This window comes from Phaethon aethereus (genome assembly GCF_964289735.1).
Source record: "Phaethon aethereus genome assembly, chromosome: W".
Classification (NCBI taxonomy): domain Eukaryota; kingdom Metazoa; phylum Chordata; class Aves; order Phaethontiformes; family Phaethontidae; genus Phaethon; species Phaethon aethereus.
Genome location: NC_138581.1, coordinates 39,752,299 through 39,773,918, shown reverse-complemented (window position 1 = coordinate 39,773,918; position 21,620 = coordinate 39,752,299). Strand labels below are relative to the sequence as shown.

The 21,620-nt window shown below is 44.4% G+C and overlaps 1 protein-coding gene across 1 annotated transcript in view; it reads right to left on the bottom strand.

The window, feature by feature from the left end:
• Positions 1 to 7,457: 7,457 nt before the first annotated feature.
• LOC309415219 (Krueppel-like factor 9) overlaps positions 7,458 to 21,620 on the bottom strand; it is a gene marked incomplete at both ends in the record, with an annotated part of 28,170 nt that continues 14,007 nt past the window's right edge. Inside the window, one exon of the mRNA XM_082012670.1 lies at positions 7,458 to 7,681. Coding sequence (XP_081868796.1) covers positions 7,458 to 7,681 — 224 coding nt within the window. The remainder of the gene's footprint in view (positions 7,682 to 21,620) is intronic.

The following is a 21,620-nucleotide window of genomic DNA, read 5'->3' as shown; positions in this document are numbered from 1 at the left end:
TCAAGGACAGTCCAGCTTCTTGTGCTGGCCTGCGAGCAAAGAGGCTGGGGGTGCACGGGGAGCTGGGAGGGGACACAGCCGGGACAGCTGACCCAGACTGGCCAAAGAGATATTCCCTACCATCCGACGTCATGCCCAGTACATAAACTGGAGTTGGCCGGGGGGCGGAAATCGCTGCTTGGGGACGGGCTGTCGATCGCCGGGTGGTGAGCAATTGCTGTATTGGGCATCACTTGTTCTTGTACATTCCTTTGTTGGTATTATCATTATTGTTTCCTTCTTTCTTTCTGTCCTATTAAACCGTGTTTATCTCAACCCACAAGGTTTTTTTCCTAATTCTCTCTCCCACCCTACTGTGGGAGGGGGAGTGAGTGAGCGGCTGCGTGGTGCTTAGTTGCCGGCTGGGGCTAAACCATGACAATAAGTGAGACAGAGTAGTTCAAAAGGCTTGCGTTAGCAGTTTTTGTTATCAATGCGCAGGCTCAGATCTGTCTCTGGTGGTCGTTTACTTCTTCAGGGGTCTTATCTTCCTCTTCTGTCCTTTAGATGAACTTTAGTCCTTTATACATGCTCTTTTCTTACTTGTTGATTTCAACAGTTTTTAACAAGCTCTAGCCAGTTTTGTGATAAGGTTAACTGTTGGGATCACCCTGCATGGCTCGACCTTAAGGAGAAGGAGCTGTGGCATTGATCTGCACAGCTTGGCCTTGAGGAGAAGGAGCTGTGGTAAACAGCTAAGAAGCAGCAAAGGAGCACAGGAACACGTGCAAGCAGCGAATCCTGACTGTGTGAGAGGCGCGTGGACAGCGCGTGATATTTTGTACATAGCCAATTGCAATAATGTGTGTAACAAGCTGTAACCAATCATGAGTGTGTGCGCAGTGACTAAGCGAAAATTATGATATATATTGGAGTCAGACAAGACAATAAATGGCTTCGGAATATAACTCTCATAGAGTTGTGAAGTCCATCCTTCTCCCGCAGTTAACCTTGCAGTCCCAGTTATCACTTTCTTTGTTTTAGTAAGTCTGTTCTTGACAAATACCAGTCCCTGATAAGCTTAACCCTTAACAGACATCACAAGTGCCAACCTTGGTAAGTGAGTCTTTAAAGAATAAACAAAAGACTGTATCTAAGTGGTTTAAAAGATAGTTATGTCTCTGTATCAGGACAAGGGGGGGAAATTAGGATGGAAAGAAAAAAAAGTAACCAAACATGTCAAGATAAAGGCAGTTTAATAAGCAAAAAGCAAAGGCTGTGTTTGGAAGCAAAGGAAAACAAAAGAATCATTCTCTACTTCCCATCAGCAGGCGATGTTCAGCCACTTCCCGGGAACCAGGGCTTCAGTATGCATAGCAGTTGCTCCAGAAGACAAACATCAGAAAATTAATGCCCCCCCCCCCCCCGCCTTTCTCTTAGCTTTTATTGCTGAGCTGATGTCATATGGTATGGAATATCCCTTTGGCCAGTTTGGGTCAGCTGTTCTGGCTATGTCCCCTCCCAAGATCTTGCCCACCCCCAGCCTACTGGTGAGGGGGGAATGTTGGAGAGACAGCCTTGATGCTGTGTGAGCACTGCCCAGCAGTAGCCAAAACATTGGTGTGTTATCATCAACACTGTTCTAGCTACCAATGCAAAGCACAGCTGTGGGGAAAATTAACTCCATTGCAGCCAGACCCAATACAAGGGGGGGAAAAAAATGGCAACAGCAATTCCAGCCAGACAGAGGAGTGAGAATATGTGAGAGAAACAACTATGAAGACACCAAGGTCAGTGAAGAAGGAGGGGGAGGATGTACTCCAGGCACTGGAGCAGAGATTCCCCTGCAGCCCATGGTGAAGACCATGGTGAGGCAGGCTGTTCCCCTGCAGCCTATTGAGGTCCATGGTGGAGCAGATATTCACCTGCAGCCTGTGGAGGACCCCATGCCAGAGCAGGTAGATGCCCGAAGGAGGCTGTGAACCCGTGGGAAGCCTGTGCTGGAGCAGGCTCCTGACAGGACCTGTGGACCCGTGGAGAGAGGTGCCCATGCTGGAGCAGGTTTGCAGACAGGACCTGTGACCCCGTGTGGGACCCATGCTGGAGCAGTCTGTTCCTGAAGGACTGCACCCCATGGAAGGGACCCAGGCTGGAGCAGATCATGAAGAACTGCAACCTGTGGGAAGGACTCATGTTGGAGAAGTTCGTGGAGAACTGTATCCTGTGGGAGGGACCCCACGCCGGAGCAGGGGCAGAGTGTAAGGAGTCCTCCCCTTGAGGAAGAAGGAGCAGCAGAGACAACGTGTAATGAACTGACCACAACCCCCATTCCCCATCCCCCTGTGCTGCTCAGGGGGAGGTGGTAGAGAAATCGATAATAAAGTTGAGCCCAGGAAGAAGGGAGGGGAAGGCATTTTAAGATTTGGTTTTAGTTCTCATTATCCTACTCTGGTCCGATTTGTAATAAATTAATTTTTCCCCAAGTTGATTCTGTTTTGCCCATGATGGTAATTTCTGAATGATCTCTCCCTGTCCTTATCTCAACCCACAAGCTTTTCTTTATATTTTCTCTCTCCTGTCCAGCTGAGAAGACTTTGGTGGGCACCAGCCAGGGTCAGCCCAGCATACTTGTTCTGGCTTCAGATAGTACTATCCCATCCCTCTGTCTCTGCTTGCCTTGCCAGAGGGTTAAATATTGCCAGAGGGTTAAAATATTCCCTTGGATCAGGGGTCTAATTTTGCTCACACCCTAGCACAGTTCAGGTATCAGGTTAAGTTAGTGTAAGTAGTTGCTCTGACTATAAATGTCAGTGAACTTTTTGCGGCAGGGCTCCTTGTCTTTCCTTCCTTCAGAGGCTGAACAGGTAGTTTTTCTCTTTACATTCGTGACCCCATCCAAATCTATGGAAATCTCAAGGTAGCAGTGTGGTTGCACAAGCTGAAGCATGTTAGCTCATGGGGAAGCTGCATGGTGAGCACCAGCTTGAGCTCAGAAGCCACTAAGCAATGAGAGAGGAACTTCCTAGTAGCTGGAGCATACTTGTGAGGTAAGTTATGCCACAATTAGTCTTTGTCTCCCAGGAGTAGTGGGAGAAGGAATAGCTGGGAAAATACTTGGAAAAAGTAGAGAAACAAGACCCAAGCATAATAACTAGCAATGCTAAGATCTTTGAAACTGGCTCATACACCACTCAGCTCATGGATTTCATCATGTGCAGAAGTATTTTTTTATAATAATTCAGATTGGTTTACATGATCACTCTCATGCAATCATTCAAAACAACATTCTTTTTTTTTTTTTTTTGAACATTATATATATGTACAAAACCATCTATGCCTATTTTTCCCCCCCCCTTTTTTTTTTTTTTACAATTTTATGTTATTTACAAAACAGGACAGCAAAATAACTTGTAAAGAATACCAATACTGTACAAAAAGAAAACTGATAAATGATTAAACTGTTGGAAAGTTGGTATTTTAGTGTTACAGATCACTAATCTGTAAACTAGCATTTTGAAGTATGTGTGCAGTCTGGTGTATGCTGGGCTAAGTCCATCTGCAAACTGAAAATAGATCTGCAATACAGGTCATGAAAAATTGTTCAAAGCAGATGTTGTATAGCTATACCTTTAAAGCCATGGCTTCTCTGTAATAATGGGCTTTCTTAACCAAGGAGAGGAGCTGTCCTAACTTCAGCACTATAAAGTATTTCCAAAATGTATGTACAAGTACATACAGTATTAGAGAACCTGATTTTCCTTTCTTTCCCAATATTTGCAACACTCTTTCAAAACTTAACTTCAAGATGCAAAGAACTAACCTGGAGTTTGTTTCATATGTTAGATCTGTTGTTTGCTTTTATTAAAAAAAACCCACAATCTTAAAAAGCCAAATGAACAAAACTATAAAATAGAAATCTCCAAATCTGATCATTCCAAATATATAGTGGTTAATGAATCACATTAATCCTATCTATCTGTCCTATGCTGAAATACAGCATACATTAGAGCAAATCAGTTACTGTTTAGGAGTGGGGTTTGTTTAGTGGTTTGGGTTTTTTTTCAGAAACAGGATTTTGTCACAAGTAATAACAACATGAGTCTATATGTTCCATTGTTTCATGGACCAAAGTACCCCCCCATCTGTTATTTCCTTTAGAATATGAAGAAAAAATGTTTCTTTAAATGTGCATTCTACCCCAACTTTTCAAGTTGAGATCCCATTTTACATCCATATGCAGGTTATTCCTAGCACCCAAAATATGTACATATTGATTTAAGATGTGTTTATCAGCTGTAGTTGATAGGATGTGAGGGTGTTTCATATTTCACAGGCTCAGGCCTTAATTTTACAAGTACTGCATTTGTCCTACAAAATGTCAACAATACAGACTGTATGACAGAGTCTAAAGTTTGTGTGATCTTCACAGAGAAGAACCAAGCTGAGTGGTGCGGTTGACACGCCTGAGGGACAGGATGCCATCCAGAGGGACCTGGACAAGCTTGAGGAATGGGCCCATGTGAACCTCATGGGGTTCAACAAGGCCAAGTGCAGGGTCCTGCACCTGGGTCAGGGCAACCCCCAGTATCAGTACAGGCTGGGGGATGAATGGATCAAGAGCAGCCCTGCCGAGAAGGATTTGGGGGTACTGGTGGATGAGAAACTGGACATGAGCTGGTGATGTGCGCTCGCAGCCCAGAAGGCCGACCATATCCTGGGCTGCATCAGAAAAAGCATGTCCAGCAGGTCGAGGGAGGTGATTCTGCCCCTCTGCTCCGCTCTGGTGAGACCCCACTGGGAATACTGCGACCAGCTCTGGAGCCCTCAGCACAGGAAAGACATGGACCTGTTGGAGCAGGTCCAGAGGAGGGCCACAAAGATGGTCAGAGGGATGGAACACCTCTCCTATGAGGTCAGGCTGAGAGAGTTGGGGTTGTTCAGCCTGGAGAAGGCTCTGGGGAGACTTTATTGCAGCCTTCCAATACTTAAAGGGGGCTTATAAGAAAGATGGGGACAGACTTTTTAGCAGGGCCTGTTGCGATAGGACAAGGGGTAATGGTCTTAAACTAAAAGAGGGTAGATTTAGACCAGATAGAAGGAAGAAATTTTTCATAATGAGGGTGGTGAAACACTGGCACAGGTTGCCCAGAGAGGTGGTAGCTGCCCCATCCCTGGAAACATTCAAGGTCAGGTTGGACGGGGCTCTGAGCAACCTGATCTAGTTGAAGATGTCCCTGCTCATTGCAGGGGGGTTGGACTACATGACCTTAAAAGGTCCCTTTCAACCCAAACTATTCTATGATTCTATGATTCTAAGATGAATGTGAATGCTCCCTTGAATGTCATTGGGTTACATGTGGCCCTGACCCCGCTCAACAAGACAGCATTAACAGTATTGGTAAGCAGAGCACTATATTTCTAGGTCAATAGAACTACTGCTGCTACCTATTTTTATTAGGAAGAACACATGTTCCTACAGCTCAGTTTGGACACCAGAAATTAAAGTTTGGTTTCTAAAATAAATGTTTCAAAAAGCTGAAATGGAAGTAGAAAATGTGCTTGCTTTCCTGATGTCTTCACTGAAGAAAACACATCTTTTTTTATTGCATAGACCGCTCAATATCCCTAATGCCTTAAAAGCAGTTCTCCTCACATAGATGGAATTTATGATGAACTATATGCAAACTATTTCTAATGCTGAAAGTTATATACAGCTGTAGAAGAAAATACTCTCTGAGTTGAATTTTTAATGTTTGTTTCTAGGAAGCAAGCTTTTTATCACATAATACAACAAGATACGGGTGTACTAACAAGATTTTTATGTAAAAAATTTTACAAGATGACCTAAATTCATTTGCAGGGGAAACACTTTGGATTTCAGTGTGATTATCCTGAGATGAATTTGGCCCAAAGACTCTAAAGGCTGCACCTCCCCTTCCTCTTCTTGAGGGGTGAAAACAGAACAAAAGAATATTTCTGGAAAGAAAAATGTGTAAACATAATTCTCCCCCTATAAGTAGTTGGGGAGGGAAAAAAATCACTGATAACCTCTTACAGTTCATGCTTTTAACATAGCAAAGATGGAATACTCAGATAATGACAATGATTTAAAGTTTTCCTTCGGTGATGTTTTTGCTCCTCTTAAAGAGCAAAACATAGTTTTAAAATAAATATTGCCTTTCTCAGTATTTGATGTGTTATGCATGACACAGGTACAATGCAAGGTTCCTGGAGAAGCTTATGACACTAGGAATATTATGACACACCTTCTGTGTTGTATTTCCAATTAGCTCATGGTTTTCCCACATACTCTACAGCAACAGCTATAAAAACATATAGGAGCCCTTTCAAAATGCTCTTTACAATAATTTTAGCTGTTTCCATTAATAGAATGCTCTTAAGGAAATGTCTACTCTCTCCATAAGCACGCACAACTGCCATTGGATTTTGCAGGAGTTAGATAAGCGTATGAAGAGAATAAATCTTTAAGGCAAGTGTATGAAGAGAAAAAACAACCTTTAAAAAGGAGCAGTTTATAAAGATGAGAGCTGCTGTTATACATCCATTCAAACAAAACACAGCAAAATAAAGCACTGTTAGTGGCATTTCTATAGTACAGTACTGTATTGTCAAATGAAAGTATAGGGTTAACTGAGATGTCTTTTTCTGCCCTCAAACACCTGCCACATTACACAGGCTGATTTCTATTTTTTCCCGGTAAGTAAATAATAGAGCTGAATACACATACTGTCAGTAAATGACTGAGCTGTTGTGACTTTCTTTGCTTTAAGTATCTATCTGCTTGAATTATACACAATTTTACTGGAAAAAGTGCAGCTTATATTCCAAAGTATAGTTAATACAAGGAAAATTTGAAAAGACACATTTACTTTAATGGATCTTTTTGAGTATAAATTCACCTTATTTTTGTGTATCAATCAAACACTATTAGTAACAAATGCAATGTTTCTCTTAACCGCCTTTTAAATGAAGGATCATTCTGAGATAGAAGTAAACCCACTTTTAAAATGTGCTATGGGGTTTTTACTTGACTCAGAACATGGTTTTACTCAATAAATTTTAAATACAAGCAGCATTACATTGTTCAACAAAACATGTTCATGACACAGCAATCACAAAGACCTTGGAATCACGCTACTGTGGTGTCACAGGCCAAACCATCCAGTCAGACCTATATACACCAGTGTCAATGCTTTAAATTACAAAAGAAAGTCATTGCCTAGACCAATCACCATCCCTTCCCTCATTCACTCTGCAATTCACTTGCTTAAGACTGTTGTTCCTAGTAAAGGGTGGGGAGGGGGGCACAGAGTATTTATTTTTTAAACTTTGGCTACATGTGCTTTCAAACCATGAGTAGAGACTGAACAGCATGGCAGCGGACTGCTCTTGCACTGTTCACCATGTCCTTGCCGCAGCTTGCTTCCCCCGCTCCCCTCCCCAGGCCAGCTCTGCCTTCACAAAGAGCTGGACTTTTTGGATCGCTTGATCATGCTGGGGTGAAACTCGGTGTGGCGCTGGGCATGCTTTGTCAGGTGGTCACTCCGCATGAACCGCTTCTCACAGAGAGGGCACCGAAACTGTTTTTCACCTGTATGGGTTCGGTAGTGCCGGGTGAGCTCATCGGAGCGAGAGAACTTTTTAGGGCAGCCAGGCCATGTGCAGGGGAATGGTCGCTCGCCTGCAGGAGGAAAGGATGACAAGAAATTTAGGGGAGGGATATAAACACCAGCACATACAAACTTTGCTGCAGCAGGACGGCTGAGAAGCTGGGGAATATGCTGCTGAGGGGAAAAGCTGCCTTTATTTCTTGCCATGGTGTCAGCATCTGCAGAGCTGTTGATCACTTCATAAGGTTTCAGTCTCACCTCTAGCAGAAGTCAAAACCCCCTCTAACCACGTGAAACTCACACTCTAGTACAGAACCTTACATGACTCTGAATGCTTTCATAACAACAGATGAGCTCTGCCTATTCCTGCACATTTTTTATGTTGTGCTCACTACAGAGGTTTGAGAAAGGAACACCACTATTATTCTAACACTTCCATTTTGCTGAATAAAGTAATCTGTAACTATTAGGAAAAAAGAAAAAAAAAATCTCACCTAGGACAAGTAATTCCAGTCTAGGAAGAATTGAGTGGGGAGGGGATTGGGAGAGCTGTGCAGCCCCAGGGCTACAAATATGTACAGCAAAAATGCTGCAGCTGTAGAGAGAAGGCCTATATTTCCCTTCTTTTCCTTTCCCTTTCTCCCAGAAATCCAAGCTGCTCCACAAAATAAAGAACTCCCCTCAATCTCTTAGATGGTTGATTTGAGGGCAAGAAAATTATCTCATTATTCTCAGCTCTTATCAATACGAATGTTTGCTATAATGGCAAAGAACAAAACCAAACACCTTAATCTAAAATACACTGCACCTTTGTTTTAAAAACAAGGATGGGAGGAGTGAACAGTACTCACTATAATTTCCCTAACATCCCAAATCCCTGCAGTTCACCTCTGCATGTTGCACGGGCCTTGTATACAGTCACAGACCCAATTCTTCCTAGTCTGCAAAGCTGACTGTGGTGGGTTGACCTTGGCTGGCTGCCAGACCCCCACCCAGTCACTCTCTCACTCTCCCTCCTCAACAGGACAGGGGGAGAAAATAAGATGGACAAGCTCATGGGTTGAGATAAAGGTAGTTTAATGAGAAAAGCAAAGGCAAAAAGAGGCAGATGCCTCCCATCAGCAGGCAGATGTCCAGCCACCTCCTGGGAAGTAGGGCCTCAGTACATGTAGCAGTTGCTTCGGAAGACAAACGCCTTAGCCACGAATGTCCCTCCTCTTCCTTTCCTTCAGGTTTTACTGCTGAGCATGATGTCATATGGTATGGAATATTCCTTTGGTCAGTTTAGGTAAGCTGTCCTGGCTATGTCCCCTCCCATCCTCTTGCCCACCCCCAGCCTACTGGCCTTTGGAGGGTGGTTTGGAGAGACAGCCTTGATGCTGTGCAGGCATTGCTCAGCAGTAGCCAAAACACTGGTGTGTTATCAACATGGTTCTAGCCACAAATGCAAGGCACAGCACTATATGGGCTGCTATGAGGGCAGTTAACTCCATCCCAGCCAGACCCGGTACAATCTACACCCCTTATTCCATACCATATGCATTATGCTCAGGTCAGTACGCCGACTCAGTTATATGACACAGAAGGAAATGAAAACTTTTAAGTTCGCATGAAAGCTTTCAGTCACAGACATCATGTGCCAATACATTTTGATGTCTTAATTCTCTTTCTTAAGAGTCTCCCGAAGGGAATATAAATAACGGCTATGTGACAGCTATCTCAGGAGTGTTTCCAACTTGGAAGAGTTGGAAAGAAATTAAAGAACTCCAGTATTTCTTGATACTGTGAAGTCTGACACAACACACAAGCTCACTTTACATTTACAGATCACAAAAACAAGGAGTCATTTACAAGCAAGTGTGCCTTGGAATAACTCCTCAGACACAGCAGCAGAGATGAAAGACCAGGCTAAAGACTTGAGGAATTAATAGCCCAGAAGCCAGGATGACAACAGGTAATGGAAAGCATTGCAAAGCTTTAGAGAGAAGAATGGGGGAAGAGGAGTGAGGGGAAAATGACTGATAGCATCCAGAAGATGTAATGTCAAGGAGGAAGATGATGGACTAAATAAGTTGAGATTTAGCCACACAATGGGCCCTTAAAGCCCTAGTGAAATTCTCATAAGTAATGTAGTAATTTTAATAGTTTAGGCTTCTAATTATATAGTATTCTTTGACAGGCAGACTACTCTGTCCCAAAATGAGCAGCATTTGGTAGTTTTAGATAGATGAGTAAGAGTTTGCATATTAAGGCAGCTTCTTAGGTCAGCCACAGCATAGCCTGCTTCCTGTGCAATTTCTTTCCTCATCTCACAGCAAGACTAGCTCTTGGTCAAGGAAGAAGGAAGCAGAAATAGAAAAATGCCAGTTTAGCCTGGTGCATTAACCCAGAGCAGGGTGGAAACATCATTGCAAGCCATTCTGACCTGTGGGTCATTTTTTACAGATTTCTTGACTTCCTGATGTATGTTTTTAAATGTGTTTGGAAGCCTTTTGAAATAAGCACTGCCCGTATAGAACAAATTAAAACTGTATGTTTGCTCATATACACATGAAGGCCATGATCACAGCTACAACCCAGGGCAATACTGGGAGGTGCACACAACCATACAGAGCACTTGTGTGATGGCACCGTGCTAACTGGTCACTTCTGGCTTTGTTCTGTTTGATGTCTGCACATGACATTTGAGTCAAGCATTTCACTTGTACTGCTCTCCTACTGTCTCATGGTTTCTGTCACAGCTTCTTGAAGCAGGCATCAGCAGGAGGTGCAGAAAAGCTTTCTAGATCCCCCAGGGACTGTGGGAGAAGTGCTATAAAACTTGCGTGTGTGGAGGCATCTAGTATTAGCTATCTACACTCCAGAGCAGTGGTAAAAGTTCAGGCATCCTGCCCCTTCCCCAGAAGCAACATTTCTTATAATCTACCTCAGGACAGCTCTTCAGCCTGCAGAAATGCCTAATTCTATTAGAGAGAGATCAGGTATCTAGGCTGGATAACAAGGTGCTACTGATTTCTGTGATCTAGTCAGACATTTCCCTCCTCTGCATGTTTTTCCCCTGCTAAGGCTTGAAATAAGCAGAATAAACCCTTAAAATGAAGTGGCATTATGTACTATTTCCTTTGTTGTCAGTATGCTACTTATGTTTTAAAATATGCCTTAGCTTGGATTTCAACCAAGTGATGGAGGAATGGCCACTGATGTATCAACAATAACTTTAAAACTATATGCAATAGAATCTGAACAAGAGATAAAACTTTATTCAAAAGACATATCCAGGGCAGCTTGCAGAAGTAACAAACAAACAAATTCATTTAAAGGTTGTTGGAATAGGTGTCTGCAGAATTCCCATTCTTTGTCCTGTTTGTCACCAGGGACATAGTGGTGGACATAAGAGCACAAGCTAACATCGGTTCTCCATAGATCTTTTTTGAAGTCTAAAGAACTTGCACTTCTGCATCAGATCCCATATGGATATAAAGCCATTGTGGATCCTTTTGATCTCTGTTCTCTTGCTCCAGTTGATCTTTTCTCCCTGTTTCTTCTCACGTGCTCTCCCTCAAATGGAGAGTTTTTAATTTCTCTGCAAGTTTAAACTCTGTATCTAAGCTGCTTTTTGTGAGTTGAGGCAAGTAACTTTCTGTTTTTCTCTGACTAGGGAGGTCAATTATTTAGCTTTTTTTGGTCCTGCCCTGAAACATTCCAGATTTTCCACATTGTGGTCTTGTGCAGGGGTTGGGGGAGAGGGGAGAGAAAAGAAAAAAGAATATAAAGTCTGCATTAGTAGATTCATTAATAGTACAAGTATTATACCCAATATCCTGATTCATTATTTATTTGTCTTCTCACTACAAGATGCTGTTTTAGATGTGGATGACTGAGGTTAAGAGCTGCAGTTCAGTGGCTTTAACAAAGATTTAGACAAACAAGTGATAAAGAAGTTCTGGACTGTCTTATTTTTCCAGAGGGAAAATGAGAAAGTGGTGTTTGAAAAAGCTGAAGACAAAATTCATAATCACACACTTAGGCTATTAAAGGCTTATAAAAGGACATGCACTAGGACTGGAGCAAATTGAGCTTCTGTGGTGCAAACTTAATTTTAATTTCACTGTGTATTAACTTAATTTTAAGTGAATTACTGGAATTGTTTGAGCACTGACTTTACAGACTTTCAGAAATTGCTGTCGTTGTGGATGGAAGTCTGGACAACATGAGCTGTTTGTTAAACTTGCTTTGTTCTTCTGGCTGACAGTAGTGAAGTTGGACACAGCCATGAGTCCAGAGTCTGGGATCTATGTTAGCTAATGCTAATGCAGTTTATTATCAAATAATGCTAATGATACTGCTTCACACATTAACTAGGAAGTAAAATAGACTGTGGTTGCAGCTACATGAATGGGCAGCAAATTAGACACCCTTGACTGACATGTACAAAACAAGATACCATCAGGTACATGGTAGGACTGTGCTGCCTAGGATGCATAATAGAAACTATATTAAGTATCAAAACTGAAGAATGGTTCTGAGTTTGACTTATGGGATGCAGTGTCTGTACTCAATTCCCATTCTGTGTCTAGCCATGTGACATGGCATAGCTGTAGCCATTATCTACTGCTGCAGGGACTTCCATCTCTGCCTGCAGCACCTGCCCTAAAATCCAGAGGTACAGAACTACAGCAGGGCTGACCCCTTCCTATCAGGGATTTGAGGGAGCTGATGGGAAAGAGGCAGATGGAAAAGCACACAACTATGGAAAGCTGAAATAAGGAAATCTTTTGCCATCAGATAAGAGCAAAACTACTTAGGAAAACAGGACTGTTTGCATGAAGCCAGAGGGGGGAAGGGGAGGAAAACCAAAAAAAAAAGAAGAAAAGAAAAAAAGAGAGAAAACATTCGCACAGCTTCAACACACAGATTCAACTCTGCGTGGTTCAAATAGGAGAATCTAGCATACCTTCTTGTCTTTGACTTCCAAGATCCTTCTGAAGCTCTGTGGCTGCTGGAACTCAAACTTTCCAAAGAAATCTTGGTATCCTGAAAAGATCTGGTCCTGAACTACAATCTTTGACATGACTGCAATAATAATTTTTTCTTTTCTTCTTCCTGTGAACTCACTCAGCCACCACTCCTGTGTTTCTCAGTGTCTCACAAAGTATCACAGGTTCTGTAGAAGGATGAATGCAAAGAACATGGTCCAGCTTATCGCAGGAAAAAAGATGGACAGGCTTTCTTCCCTGCCTCAGAATAGCTGTTATCTCAGGTCTCTCTTACTTTTGTCTTCCAGTGTCCTTGCCTCCCCCCACACTCTGAATGAGCAGTTTCCTGTGGACACTCATTCAAAATCCAAGATATTCTGATGAAGATGAATCTCACAGGCATCTGTACAACCACTTCTGAGCAGTGGACTGGAGGCATTGCTAGCAGCCTTTTTCCTCTTCTGAGAGTCCAAAATTGGATCATTAAAACATGGCAACCAAAGCTACAGATGCTGGTGAGAAACAGCACAGAGCACGATCAGCAGTGAGGATGGTATGTACTATTTGTATAAAACAAGGACTTCTAGAACACTTAAACCTCAACCAGCTAGTCTTGCAACGGATTTAACAGACCCCTAATCAATGTCAGGTGATTACAGGATAGGCAACGGATGGATAATTTGCATCAATAAGTTTATTCCATCCAGCACTCAGGACTTAACACCACAGGTTGATTAAGATGTTAAAAATGCAAGTAGACTGCTCTGACATCCTCAAAACCACCACTCAACAGCTGCTTACATGTGCAGGTGTTTGAGTTTCTTTAAAAAAAACCCAGACAAGCAAACAAAAAACAAACCCAGCTCTACCGAACTGTTGGGAGTCCTAGCTCATGCCTGAACCCGTGAGACTCAGTCTTGCTGTTACCCCCATCTGATACAGTGTCGGATGTAACAAACATACTTGTAGCTTCACTACTAGATTACATCCCTCCCCGTATGCCTTAGAAAAGGCTTTATTTGGGGGATTGTACTCCCTTATGTCTACCAGTCAGGGAAGCTACCTGGGAGATGAAAGACCTCATCTGAGAGTTAAATTCACACTTTTCATAGCTGAGAGGAATATCCTCAGCAATAGACTCCCAGGTACTCTGGGGCAAGTCTCTACCTCCTCTCCGTTTCCATCTTTTCTCCATTTGAATTTCTTTCATTTTGCAGTAATATTTAAATATTAATTGAGCAATGGAGAGAAACAAACTCATAGCATGGTGCTTAGGGCACTTACCTAGTACTGAGAAGCACTGGGTTTAGATTCCTGTTCCTTCTAAATAACTAAATGCTTCTTCACAGAATCACAGAATCACTAGGTTGGAAAGGACCTTCAAGATCATCAAGTCCAACCATTAACCCAACACCACCATGCCCCCTAAACCATGTCCTGAAGTGCCACATCCACATGTTTTTTGAACACTTCCAGAGATGGTAACTCCACCACCTCCCTGGGCAGCCTGTTCCAATGCCTGACCACCCTCTCAGTGAAGAAATTTTTCCTAATATCCAATCTAAACCTCCCCTGGCGCAACTTGAGGCCATTTCCTCTCATTCTATCGCTATTTACTTGGGAGAAGAGACAAACACCCACGCTGCCACAACCCCTTTTCAGGTAGCTGTAGAGCACGATAAGGTCTCCCCTCAGCCTCCTCTTCTCCAGACTAAACAACCCCAGTTCCCTCAGCCGCTCCTCAGAAGGCTTGTTCTCCAGACCCCTCACCAGCTTCATTGTCCTTCTTTGGACACACTCGAGCGACTCAATGACCTTCTTGTAGTGAGGGGCCCAAAGCTGAACACAGGATTCAAGGTGCGGCCTCACCAGTGCCGAGTACAGGGGCACAATCACTTCCCTACTCCTGCTGGCCACACTATTTCTGATACAGGCCAGGACACTGTTGGCCTTCTTGGCCACCTGGGTACACTGCCGGCTCATGTTCAGTTGGCTGTCAACCAGCACCCCCAGGTCCCTTTCCGCTGGGCTGCTCTCCATCCACTCCTCCCCAAGCCTGTAGCGTTGCATGGGGTGGTTGTGGCCAAAGTGCAGGACCCGGCACTTGGCCTTAAAAAACCTCATACAGTTGGCCTCCACACATCGATCCAGCCTGTCCAGATCCCTCTGCAGAGCCCTCCTACCCTCCAGCAGATCAACACTCCCACCCAACTTGGTGTCATCTGCAAACTTACTGAGGGAGCACTCAATTCCCTCATCCAGATCATCAGTAAAGATATTGAATAAGACCGGCCCCAGAACCGAGCCCTGGGGAACACCGCTTGTGACCGGCTGCCAGCCGGATTTAACGCCATTCACCACAACTCTCTGGGCTCAGCCATCCAGCCAGTTCCTCACCCAGCGAAGAGTAAACCCTTCTAAGCCACAAGCCGCCAGTTTCTCCAGGAGAATGCTGTGGGAGACGCTGTCAAAGGCTTTACTAAAGTCCAGGTAGACAACGTCCACAGCCTTTCCCTCATCCACTAGGCGGGTCACCTGGTCATAAAAGGAGATCAGGTTGGTCAAGCAGGACCTGCCTTTCATGAACCCATGCTGGCTGGGCCTGATCCCTTGGTTGTCCTGCAGGTGCCCTGTGAGCACTCTCAAGACCAACCACTCCATAATCTTCCCCGGTACAGAGGTCAAGCTAACAGGCCTGTAGTTCCCAGGATCCTCCTTCCGGCCTTTCTTGTAGACGGGCGTCACATTGGCAAGCCTCCAGTCTTCTGGGACCTCCCCTGTTAACCAGGACTGCTGATAAATGATGGAGAGTGGCTTGGCAAGCTCCTCCGCCAGCTCTCTCAGTACTCTTCTCCTTGCCTCTCTTTTTTTTGTTAATATATTTGTAGAAGCATTTTTGTTATCCTTTACGACTGTGGCCAGACGGAGCTCTAGCTGGGCTTTTGCCTTTCTATTTTTGTCTCTGCTTGACCTAATGAGATCCTTGTACTCTTTGTGCCTGCCCCTTCTTCCAAAGATGTTAAACTCTCCTCTTTTCTCTGAGTTCCAGCAAAATCTCCCTGTTCAGCCAGGCCAGTTACCTTCCCCACCAGCTCTTCTTACGGCACATGGGGACCACCTGCTCCTGCGCCTTTAAGATTTCCTTCTTAAAGGCTGTCCAGCCTTCCTGGACCCTTTTGCCCTTCAGGACTGTCTCCCAAGGGACTCTCTCAACCAGTGACCTGAACAGGCCAAAGTCTGCCCTCCGGAAGTCCATGGTAGCAGTTTTGCTGACCCCTCTCCTTACTTCACCAAGAACTGAGAATTCTATCATGTTATGGTCGCTAAGCCCAAGACGGCCTCCGACCACCACATCTCTCATCAGTCCTTCTCTGTTTGTAAACAGCAGGTCCAGCAAGGCACCTCCCCTGGTGGGCTCACTCACCAGCTGTGTCAGGAAGTTATCCTCCACACATTCCAGGAACCTCCTAGACTGTTTTCTCTCTGCCGTGTTATACTTCCAGCAGATGTCCGGTAGGTTGAAGTCCCCCACAAGAACAAGGGCTAGCAATTGTGAGACTTCTGCCAGTCGCTTATATAATGTCTCATCTGTCTCTTCGTCCTGGATGGGTGGTCTGTAACAGACTCCCAGCAGGATATCTGCCTCATTGACCTTCCCCCTCATCCTTACCCATAAGCACTCTACTTGGTCATCACAATCATTGATTCCTATACAATCAAAACTCTCCCTAACATACAGAGCCACCCCACCACCTCTCCTTCCCTGCCTACCCCTTTGGAAGAACTTATAGCCATCCATTGCAGCACTCCAGTCATGAGAAGCATCCCACCATGTTTCTGTGATGGCAACTACATCATAGCTGTCCCGCTGCACAATGGCTTCCAGCTCCTCCTGTTTGGTGCCCATGCTGCGTGCATTGGTGTAGATGCATTTGAGCTGGGCTATCGATTTCACCCCCAACTTTGGCATGCCACCCCTAGTCTCATCTCTAGTCAGCCTGGTTTTATCCCCTTCCCCCTCCAAATCTAGTTTAAAGCCCTCTCAGTGAGGCCTGCCAGCTCATGAGCAAGAATCCTTTTGCCCCTTGGAGATAGTTGAACTCCATCTGCTGCCAGGAGGCCCGGTACCATGTAAACCGCCCCATGGTCAAAAACCCCGAAATTCTGCCGATGGCACCAGCCTCTGTGCCATGTGTTGACCAAGTGTGCTTTCCTATTCCTTTCAGCGTTCCTCCCTGTCACTGAAGGGATTGATGAAAGCACTACCTGTGCTCCCACTCCATCGACCAGTCGCCCCAGCGCTCTGAAGTCCTTTTTAATTGCCTTTGGGCTTCTTAGTGCAACCTCATCGTTGCCAACCTCCATGACCAACAGTGGGCAGTAATCAGTGGGCCGAACCAGACCAGGGAGTTTCCTGGTGACATCTCTCACCCAGGCCCCAGGGAGGCAGCAGACTTCCCTGTGGGTTGGGTCCAGTCGACATATTGGGCCCTCTGTACCCCTCAGAAGGGAGAGAAGTTAAAGAGGAATAGCTTTGACAGGGTAAGGAGCAGAAACTTTCTCCGATCAGAGGAGTGTCTTTCCAAACTCCACAGACCAGGGTCTTAAAAACTGGTCTTTCAGCTATTGATGGCATTTTCTAATTACTGAGCTATTGGGTATAACGGTATTATGGAACGTGTCCCCTCCCTCCTCTCTAGCATTAAGAGGAATGACTTGGCATAGGCACTTTGCTGCAGAAGAAGGTTCATAGCTAGGCATCCTGAGCAAAGACAGGACCATCTTTCTCTCCAGCCTGTAGTCAGGCACTGAACTACCGACATGCTAACACAGACAGCTCTATGCACAGCTATCGTGTCGCACAGCTGTCATCTATCTGGACTTCTGTAAGGCCTTTGACGTGGTCCCCCAAAACATCCTTTTCTCTAAAATGGAGAGATATGGATTTCATGGGTGGACTGTTGGGTGGATGAGGAATTGGTGGGATGATCGCACCCAGAGGGTAGTGCTCAATGGCTCAATGTCCAGATGGAGATCAGTGACGAGTGGTGTCCCTCAGGGGTCTGTATTGGGATGAGTGCTGTTTAATATCTTCATCAGTGACATAGACAGTGGGATCGAGTGCACCCTCAGCAAGTTTGCAGATGACACCAAGCTGAGTGGTGCAGTTGACAGACCTGAGGGACGGGATGCCATCCAGAGGGACCTGGACAAGCTCGAGGAATGGGCCCGTGTGAACCTCATGGGGTTCAACAAGGCCAAGTGCAGGGTCCTGCACCTGGGTCGGGGCAACCCCCGGTATCAATACAGGCTGGGGGATGAATGGATCAAGAGCAGCCCTGCCGAGAAGGACTTGGATGAAAAGCTGGACATGAGTCGGCGATGTGCGCTCACAGCCCAGAAGGCTAACCATATCCTAGGCTGCATCAGAAAAAGCATGTCCAGCACATCGAGGGAGGGGATTCTGCCCCTCTGCTCCGCTCTGGTGAGACCCCACCGGGAATACTGCGTCCAGCTCTGGAGCCCTCAGCACAGGAAAGACATGGACCTGTTGGAGCAGGTCCAGAGGAGGGCCACAAAGATGGTCAGAGGGATGGAACACCTCTCCTATGAGGTCAGGCTGAGAGAGTTGGGGTTGTTCAGCCTGGACAAGAGATGGTTCTGGGGAGACCTTCTTGCAGCCTTCCATTACTTAAAGGGGGCTTATAAGAAAGATGGGGACAGACTTTTTAGCAGGGCCTGTCGTGATAGGACAAGGGGTAATGGTCTTAAACTAAAAGAGGGCAGATTTAGACTAGTTATAAGGAAGAAATTTTTTCACAATGAGGGTGGTAAAATACTGGAACAGGTTGCCCAGAGAAGTGGGTAGATGCCCCATCCCTGGAAACATTCAAGGTCAGGTTGGATGGGGCTCTGAGCAACCTGATCTAGTTGAAGATGTCTCCGCTTACTGCAGGGGGGTTGGACTATATGACATTTAAAGGTCCTTTCCAACCCTATGATTCTATGATTCTATGACAGCTGGGGCTCCCTCTTTGAGGTGCTTGGCTGTCCTTATGCATTGGGGTTGCAAAGGAAGACCTTTCTTTGGATTCCACTTGGTGACCTGGCTCCGCAGATATCAGTGTTGCAAGCAACTGTGGGGGCTAGCTGAAAGTAACCACAATCAACATTCCTGTAGGGACTGCCACAACCAGGTGGACAATGGCTAAGTTCAGCTTGCTTAGAGCAAGCATTATCCTCACTGCAGTGTACTCCTCTGTTCTCTGAAGATGTGTGTGCAGGAGGTTAAGTGGTAGTTATCAAGTTGCCCATGTATAGACAAGCTTAACACTTGTGGCCAGAAACACATATGGTTGCTGTACTTAATGCCTTCTGTCCATCTTTGACGAAACTGAGGTACATTACTGGTATTGATTTTATGTGTATTCAGAAGGATAATATAATTTTGATTATTTTAATATTAATTCATTAGTCAATATTTCAACAGACTCTTCCTCCAAGTTTAAGGTATGTATAGAGTGTCTCTCATGCTATTCACAATCACCATAGCTTATATCTAGATAATAACCTACATTACAACAAATAAACGTTTGAAGTGTGCTTTACCATCACTACCCCAGACTTTGGCCTTTTAATCTTAACTTGGCTTTTTCCCGCTTTTCTGGCTGCAGGTGAGGCAGTGAGGCAATGAATAACAGCATGGTACAGAACAGCACTGCAATGAATGGAATGATCATTCCCACATGGTTCCTAACACCAAGGAGTGCAAGAGACACAAACTTAAAAAAAGCACAGGTGATGCCTACCACATGGTCTTCAATATCATAACACAACAGCATGCAGGAACTCAATAGAGCTGCATTTTCAATACATTCACCTGGCAACAGGAGTGACATCCTTATAGGCAATGCCTGCTCATGTGTAGGACTGAAGCTTTTCTGGGGTGTTTTCCCCACTGTGAAACATACACTCACTTAACTTCATTTTTTGAACCAGAAAAAAAACCACAACTGAGTTGGGCAACACTGGACTTAATCTTTATGATTTTTGCCTACCTTGCTCAGCTAGCAAGGCTTCCAGTCAATATTATCATATTTCTCCAATACCTGGAAATATGCCTATTAGAACCATAGGAATTTGCAGGTTTTTATAAATCCTTGAGAACAGGGGTTGCAGGCAAAGTTCTGGGTTTAACAAAAATTTCCTGCTGGCTCCACTTTCTGCTCTTCAGTCTTACTGTAAAGGAACTGGCAACATGTCATTGCATTGCATAGATTTCAGATTATGCTCACATAAAAGACTCAAAAAAGCTCAAGCAGAGGACTGCCAACATATCTGTATGAGTACAGTCTGTCAATCTAGTGATAATCTAGAATACAAATAACAAAGCAGTACAGTCATAGAATCATAGAATCATTTAGGTTGGAAAAGACCCTTAAGATCATCTAGTCCAATGGTTAACCTAACACTGCCAAGTCCACCACTAAACTATGTCCCTAAGCACCACGTCTACATGTCTTCATGTCTTTTAAATACCTCCAGGGATGGTGACTCAACCACTTCCCTGGGCAGCCCGTTCCAGTGCTTGACAACCCTTTTGGTGAAGACATTTTTCCTAATATCCAATCTAAACTTCCTCTGGTGCAACTTGAGGCTGTTTCCTCTCATCCTATCACTTGTTACTTGGGAGAAGAGACTGACACCCACCTCGCTACAACCTCCTTTCAGGTAGTTGTAGAGAGTGATAAGGTCTCCCCTGAGACTCTTTTTCTCCAGACTAAACAACCAAACTAAACTGATATGGCACCTGAATCAATGCTATGATACCTATATTGCAGCACTAATCAGTTGCTGTGTGTGTCTTTCCCTTCTACCAGAAATGCTTCTCAGATTCACCTTGTAGAATGGCCATCTATGGATCCATGCTTCTGCCCACAACCTACTACTACTGACTATCAATTGGAGCAAAATGTCAGAAGAGTTTAAGGGTGTATCAACTGCCTGATGTTACAAACTTTGTATTGTTTGGACCTGATTCGCAAGATGGCAGTTGACTATAAAACCTAGTTAGAGGGAAAACTTTTCATACAACAGGATTTTTTTATGCATCTAACCTTAATTAAGAGTACCTGATGTAGACATGAACTTCCCACCAAATTGTGGCACTAAATTTTGGGAAGTGTCTGGAATTTACACACACCACCCCTCCACCCCCCCCAGGTGAGTTAACTTCTAAAGGTCCTGTAAGAGGCATATCACAAACTAACATCATGGTACCTTCTTTATCCCTCTTTTCTAACCAGGAAGATCTGCTATGAGCTGCAATATGCCCTTTAACTGGCTTGCATTCACATCATCATAACAAGTGTAAATTCTTTAATTTAGTTTCTCCTGACATTCTTTTCCTTTCTTTTGGTATCTTGTCCTTTGCTCAATGCTCCCTGCCCAGGCCTTCTGGCTGAGATGATTGCTTATTTACTCTCATATGTCTATCTTTATTTTCCCTGGAGGTCCTCTTGTCTGCACATCCTCCTCTGTTAAGTTCCGCCTCCCTCCTCATTTTTGAGGCTAACAGTAAACCTACATATTACTGGCCATATCAAACCTCTAAAACTACCTATTTAAAGAAGTCTTTGCATTTTCAAGCTAATCCTCTGCATATCTGCTCTTACTTCCAGGGCTCTGGTCTTGTGCACATCTTGCCTATGTCTGGGCCTTTTTCTATGCTCGGAAAGCCTTCAGGGGAAGCCTGCAAGACTTGCCCATGCCACCTCAATACTCAAGACTGTTGTGCAGAAAGACCACACTTGTAATCCATCCTGCTACTACCAAACTTGATCAGAGTTTACCTGTCCTATTCTCATAATACTACCTAAGTATTATAAGACTAAGGTAAGGTCACTTCATATTTCATATCCTCCACCTGCCCTCCAGACAAACAGCTTTTGGCTTGTGAGCTTTGGGATAACACCATCTTTTATCTTCTACTCAAAGTCCCATGTACTTCAGAGATGCTATGGGAAATAGTTCA